The following is a 6,760-nucleotide window of genomic DNA, read 5'->3' on the forward strand; positions in this document are numbered from 1 at the left end:
GCCCCCCCAGCCTAAACGGCCCCCCTTCGATTTCTTTCCTATCGACGTGCGGTTTTTTTTGTACGGGGCGACCGCCCCCATCGAGGGCGTCCCGTAGATGCCCTCAGGTCGTCGGTCGGGGCCGTATCGCGTCGGGAACGGGCCCAAGCGCACCATGGTGCATTATGCCCGTCGCAGACTGTTAGGGAGAGGCGGTGGTGGTGTTCGGCACCTTGAGTGTGTCGGAGAAGTTGAAAGCGCTGAAGGTGTAGACATGCGGGATATGATGAGAGCTGTGGACTGCATGCGGAAGGTAATGCGGGGTGAGGGAACCACAGAAGAGGCTTTCATGTTCGACGGTTGAGAAGGAAGTGAATGAGTAGGTCGTCGTGGAAGCCAAGAAACTGTTATCGCCGTAGGCTTCACCCCAAAACTAGACAACACTGCATCAACCAGTGTGTACACGCTGGCGAGGATGTGGCAGAGGACATACCTTGATCCAAAGCTTCTCGGTAACACCCAGCAACTGTGCCAGAACGATTAGCGACGCCAACCCAATCCAAGTCCAATACGACCTACGTAGCCACGGATCAGCATTCTCGTCACTCCCCTAATACCATTAATAAAACTCACGAAGCCTTCAAATAAGTCCTATATATCGGCCACTTCACCCCACCCGTCAGCCTTTGCTCATCCTTGACCAACTTCCTCGGTTTCTTCCCTCCCTTACCCTTGGCCTTCTTCACTGCTTCTCCTTCTCCTACTCCCCCGTCGTTGTCATCACCTTCAACAGCCCCCTCCATCGCTTCCTCCTCCGCAGTCTTCTCCCCGATCCCCATCTCCTCCGCCACAACCTTCTCCTCCTGCACGACCTGCACCTCGCTCTCCTGCTCGATTGCCTCCAGAATACCTTGTTCGCGAAGGGCGGCTACCGTTCCGTGTGTGTCGATGCGGCCATCGAGCATGCGGATGAGGTAGTGTGTCCCAGGTAGGACGAGTTCGACGTGATGGGTTACGAGGATCTGTCGTGGAGGGGTTAGTTGGGGGAAGATATGCAGCAGAGGGTAAGTGGAGTAGGAAGAGTAAACGTACAACCGTGCGATTGGCTAGTAATGGGCCCTTGAGGAGTTTCTCGAACAGGACACGAGCGGTGTGGCTGTCCTGTATATTCGTTGTGTATCAGCGTTGATCGGCAGACTGGCTAGGCGAAGGGAGGGTATCAAACATGGAACATACGTACCACAGCGCTCAACGGATCGTCCAAAAGCACATACTTCGTTGGCGCATACACTGCTCTCGCAAGCGCCACCCTGGCCTTCTGTCCCCCCGAAAGGCTCACTCCCCTACGGAAACATCATAAAAAGACATCAGTTAGCACTCATCGTTTGGCCCATCTCGTCAGACAGCGTCAGAAAAAGAACGCACCTCGCACCAATCTCTGTCTCGTCTCCATCCTCCAATATCTTCAAATCAGGACCCAACGCACAGTTCTCGACGACTTCTTCATACCTCTTCTCATCGTACGGATACCCGAACAGGATGTTTTCTTTGATCGACTGATGACGCAGCCATGGCGATTGCGCGGCGTAGGAGATCGTGTGGGTGAGGTGGGTGACAGGGTCGACTGTGTGGGGGTCCTGAGGGAGAGGGCAGGGATGGCATGAGCGAAGTAACAGAGAGGGGATTGGAAGGAGAGGGCGAACTTTATGCATGATTAGCTTCCCGGGCGGATTTGTCGGTAGCATCGTCATCTCGCCCAACAGCGCCATCTACATCAACCCGCTAGTCAGCACCGCCGCACATTCACCCTCGCCCAGTGAAAATGAAAGAAGAAGGAAAACGCACCAACAGTGCAGTCTTCCCACTCGCCGTCGGCCCTGTAACCACCGTCAACTCCCCCTCCGGGAACACGACACTCAAATCCCTCAGCTCAAATCGATGTTCGTTTCCACTTCCTGTTATACTTCCAGATAAACTCTCCCTATCCGCTCCTTCCTCCTCGTTCGTACCGTTGTTAATGTCGGCAGTACTAGTAGGAAGCGTAAGAGTAGCATCCGTCTCCTCCGAGCCTCGTTGCGTGCCGTTTGTCCCATTGCCATGTCCATTTGTCTTCGCCCCCTTATCCTTAGTATCATCCTTTTTCTTCTCTTCGACCTCATTCCACTTGAACGACGCGTTTTTGAAACCTAAACCTTCTTTATCCGTGTCTTCACCATCCGCAGAAGACGATGAAGGGGCTCCAGATTGAGTCCGTTTAAGCGACGAAACTTGCTCGTCTACTTCGTCTTCGTTGAGATAGACGGAAATACGGTTGAGGGCTACGCCGGTCTAGGTCGTCGCCACGCCACACCACGCCACATTATAAAACAAAAGGAAACAAAACGGGAAAATGATCGGGAGTAGGTCAGCTTCAGTTCGACTGACGACAGTACGTAGAAGGATGGGGGCGGAAAGAGATGGTGTAGTCAGGAGGGCAAGAGGGAGGGAAGGAGATTGCGTGTAAATTTGGGGCGAAACCCAAAGCACATACCTGTAATACTGTACCTCCCAGACGTTAGGCGACGTCCGGTGTCCCAAGGGGCCCATCGCCCCCGCCAATTTTGCGCGGATCTCCCGCCAAAGGGGGGTTCCCACGTTATGTAAGCGTCGTCTAACTGCTGGGACGTACAGTATCTGCACGATCCACGCCGGGATGACGTTGAGGGGCGCACGTAGCATGTTGAAAAGCGCGATGGCCTGTAGAAACACAAACGAATACCGATGGGTTCCAGCATCAGCAAAAACGGACGGGCTTGAATTGAAGGAGTAAGGGTTCTGGGACTCGAAAGTGGGCGAAAGGAAAACGGGCCGGCAAGGAAAAGTACTACGCACCGTAAACGCAACGCTAACCGTCAGCTCGTTCCCCCGCATCACATACACCCAGAACGAGATGATCGAGACCAAAATCGGCGCCGTCGTCCATAATGCGGAGAACAGGACGGAGTTCACGCGGGCTGTACGACGAACGAAGACAATGATAGCAGTTAGTGTTGATACACGCGATTCGAGAACGACGGAGGAGGTTTGTCGTGCAAGGAGCGAGGAGCGAGGTTCAAAGGAAGTGGGTTTGGACAGAAGGGGAGAGAACTGACCTTTGATCATCCACTTCATCTCGGCATCCCTCGCATCGAGCGCACGCTCGATCCACCGATCCTCCCATGCGAAAAACTTGATAAACTTGACCTAAAAGCGCAAAATCAGCATATGTATCATCCAAGTCCCTACCATTCCCCTCCTCTTCAGCGCCGTAATCGCGTATAAACTCGTACTCCATAACGACGATGCATATATTTCCACGTTTCGCCACCGCAAAAATAAAAGTCCAACTTACCGCGCCAATCAACTCATTCAACACCCCCATCCTCCTATCCCTCGCCGCCATCACGCCCTTCTGGATCCTTATGCTCCTTCTCGCAATGAACGAATTAAGCGGCCAACCGAGGAGGAGGACGATGAAGCCCGCGAAGGCCGAGATGCCTAGTAGTCTGTATTGGGAGTGGGAGCGCGAAACTTGTCAGTTTCGCGCATTAAATGAACGGGGGACGGGCAGAGAATTGAAGTTGGGGAGGTGAGAGGATATAGAGTCGATAAAGGACGGAGGTGGTAGACCATGTGGTAGGATTCAGTCGCTTTTAACGCTGAACGTCGACAGAAATATCAAAGAGACGGAGACAGTGTAGAATAAGGAGAAAGAAAAGGAAAGTATCGAGAAACGCACTGGTACAAAAACACACTCGCGATGATGATCTCGAACGGTGCTACAAAGACCCCGTCCAGTCAGTAATCCACGTATACTGACCTCCCCGCCCACACCCTTCCCTTCGAGATGAAGGAAATGCAGACGTACCTCCATAGATGAAATATATTCCCGAAATCATCATCGCGCACTATAAACGAATCCACCAAAAGTGTCAGCGATCGTGGAGACCAGTAATCACGACATAAAAGCTGATGAACGGAACAGTAAACCGAAAACGAGCGGTTGCTCAATGCACGAAGGGAGTGGGACTTATACCAAAGGACCGATGTTAGAACATTCAGAACGAACGGATTCCCAGGAGCGATCGTCACTATCGAACGAGCACATCGGCGCTCGTACATACTCGCACTTCTCTTTCCATCTGACCGTAAACCTTTTTTTTTTTTGCAAGATCCCACGAACACCCAAACCGACCACACACCAGCACAAACACATATTCCACCCCACTCGAGATCTCCCCAACCTCCTGCGCCACAATCCAGGCACACCACCCAAAACCAAAACCAAAACCAAAACCAAAACATGAAGTAAAGAAATCACTTACCCGATTCGCGTCCCCCGCCATCAAATTCACAATCTTCCCCACGTCCGCGCCCGCTTTAGACTCATCCCTCTTATCCTCCGCCTTCTTCCTCTCCTCCTTGCTCATCTTCTTCCCTTCTCCCCTCCCTGCTCCTCCACCACTCCCCGCCCCTCCCACATTCGCACCACCAGTAGCACTCGAAGCGGGATTGGAGTTGGATGAAGAACGGAGTACACGGGCATCATCCGCCGCCAACGCCTTACTCGCCAACGCATCCTGATCCACGATCCCGGAGAAATCTTTCCGTTTGAGGGCTTTGTCGTAGATGCTCGCCATGAGCTCGGTGCGGATGTGGGTGCAGGCGCGACGGCCGTACCAGAGGTGTTGGACGTCTACTTGAGCCTGGTGAAATGCGGGAGCAGATGGGTGAGTGCGTGAGTGAGAAGTGCGGACAGAGAGAAGAGGAAAGGACGAGTAACGACGGTGGGGATTCAGTTTCGTCGGGGGAGTGCGGAGAGGAGGCGAAGGCGCGATACGAGTTTAGGGTGGGTGTGAAGCGTGGGATGGGGATGATGGCGATATCATGTATGCAGGGACGCTTGTGACCGTATACGCATAGACGACTCAACTTACCTTCGCAACAGTACACAAAAACGCGAGGGCCGCATACACATACGCCTGGCTCCGCTTCTGCTTTTCCAGCTCGGTATGGTCGTCGATGGCCTCGAGGATGCGGCGGAGGAAGAAGGGGGAGGCGTAGTTGAAGACGACGGAGATGAAGGTGAGGGTGAAGTCGAGACTGTGGGGGTCGAGGTCGGAGGGTTGAGGGATGGGAGGAAGAGGCGGAAGGAATGGGGGAGGGAGGGATGTATGTATGCGTTATTCCGGTTTGATGGGAGAGGGGGGAGGAGAATGTATGCGTTGATTCGAGGGTCGATGTATGCGTTAGCCGAAGTTAAAGTGAGAAGAGGGAAGTGGATGTATGCGTTAATACGAAGTCAGTTGTCATGTGAGGAAAGAGAGAAAGACCGAGAGCGTACATAAGATCGAGCGAGTTAGCGGCCCAAAGACGGCGGAGGAGTGTATTCCGCCTATTCGACCAATGTGAGATCAATGACTGCATATATGCCAGAGAAATGAACTCACTTGGTAGCACTGAACTTCCTGAAAACCGGTCGGGACTGCATCGTCGGGCTAAGGTTCCACACGTCTGTTTCGTTCAGCGTGTCATTCGTTCCCTACACCCGCAGCCACGCAAGCGCATCAGACAAGGTGCAAAAAGAAAGAGAGGAGGACGTACGCGTTTGATGAGAGGGTAAATCCAGAAGAATGTCGTCCAACCGCCCAATGTCGTATAATCCTCCGGCGAGACCGACTTGCCCTACACACACAACCCATCAGCACTCCTCCCATCAGCCCCTATCCAAACAAAGCAATCACAATCTCGCTCTTATCCACCCTCTCACTCGGAATCCCCAACGGAGTCCACCAAAGCACACCCAGCAACACCCCCAATGCCACCGCATCCGCTCCCCACCCCAATACCACCAACCCATTCGGTCCCCCAATGCCCAGCACATTCACATCATACACCGCGCCTCCGACCTTCAACACCAGCACCACAAAGTGTACGACATACAGCGCGAGGAGATCGATCGGGAGTGTGGCGGAGGGTATGGCGATAGGCCGGATCGTGGCGTAGAGCCATGACAGAGATGTGAGGAGCGCGAGGAGTGCGAAGAGGTTGGGAGGGGCGGCGGAGGGGTGTGTGGACGGGGGGATGGTGTGGGAGGCGGAGAGGAAGGAGGAGAAGGCTGCGATGGAGAGCCAGACGAGTGTTTCGGCGAGTGCGAGCCAGACGAGGACGATCGTGCGCCATAGCGGAATTCCTGTAGTCGTAGTTGCAGTCGTGGTCGTGTGAGTTGCGCTGTCTTCGTCCTTGTCGACGCTGGCGTCGAGAGCTTCGGCCTCTTCGAGGGTGAGGAACGGCGTGAGTGGTGATGTAACGAAGCCTAGGGCTTTGCTAATTGGACTGGGTAGAGGGACGCGGTAGAGCGTGAAGAGGACGACGAGCACGGCGGGGAGCACCGTCGACCAGAACGACCGGACGCAGTCGGAGGATAAGTCCAGCGGACTGCTTCCCTTGCACACAAACCCCATTTTGAAGAACCTTTTATCTAGCTATCCAGTAGTATGCCCAGAGACGAAGAAGATGATGATCTGAGAGAGAGCTGCTCGTTGTCGTCGTCGTCGTCGTTGAACACGACTTGAACGCGCTTATTTCGCCAACGCTCACGCGAAATTACGCTTTCCGCGCTCAGGGCCGCCACGCAGGGCCTAGTATACTTAGGAAGGTCTATCGAGCGCTGCTTTCATGGCCAGTACGCTCCTATTCTCCAGCTTTCCTAGTGGTGCCTTGGGCTTACATTCGTCGAGCAAGAGGGACAGTTTGCTGCTCG

The 6,760-nt window shown here is 53.9% G+C and overlaps 1 protein-coding gene across 1 annotated transcript; it reads right to left on the reverse strand.

The window, feature by feature from the left end:
• Positions 1-181: 181 nt before the first annotated feature.
• STEHIDRAFT_159763 (uncharacterized protein) lies at positions 182-6,461 on the reverse strand (the record flags this gene model as incomplete). Its single annotated transcript, XM_007307260.1, has 20 exons — positions 182-412; positions 473-554; positions 613-1,001; positions 1,072-1,140; positions 1,220-1,322; positions 1,405-1,616; positions 1,683-1,748; positions 1,825-2,307; positions 2,404-2,715; positions 2,851-3,201; positions 3,350-3,503; positions 3,737-3,776; positions 3,866-3,905; positions 4,200-4,244; positions 4,323-4,703; positions 4,935-5,100; positions 5,342-5,392; positions 5,448-5,539; positions 5,602-5,682; positions 5,742-6,461. 20 exons carry the CDS (start codon positions 6,459-6,461, stop codon positions 182-184), a joined length of 4,068 nt encoding a protein of 1,355 aa, XP_007307322.1.
• Between the last annotated feature and the right edge of the window lie 299 nt (positions 6,462-6,760).

Source organism: Stereum hirsutum (assembly GCF_000264905.1).
Source record: "Stereum hirsutum FP-91666 SS1 unplaced genomic scaffold STEHIscaffold_13, whole genome shotgun sequence".
NCBI lineage: Eukaryota > Fungi > Basidiomycota > Agaricomycetes > Russulales > Stereaceae > Stereum > Stereum hirsutum.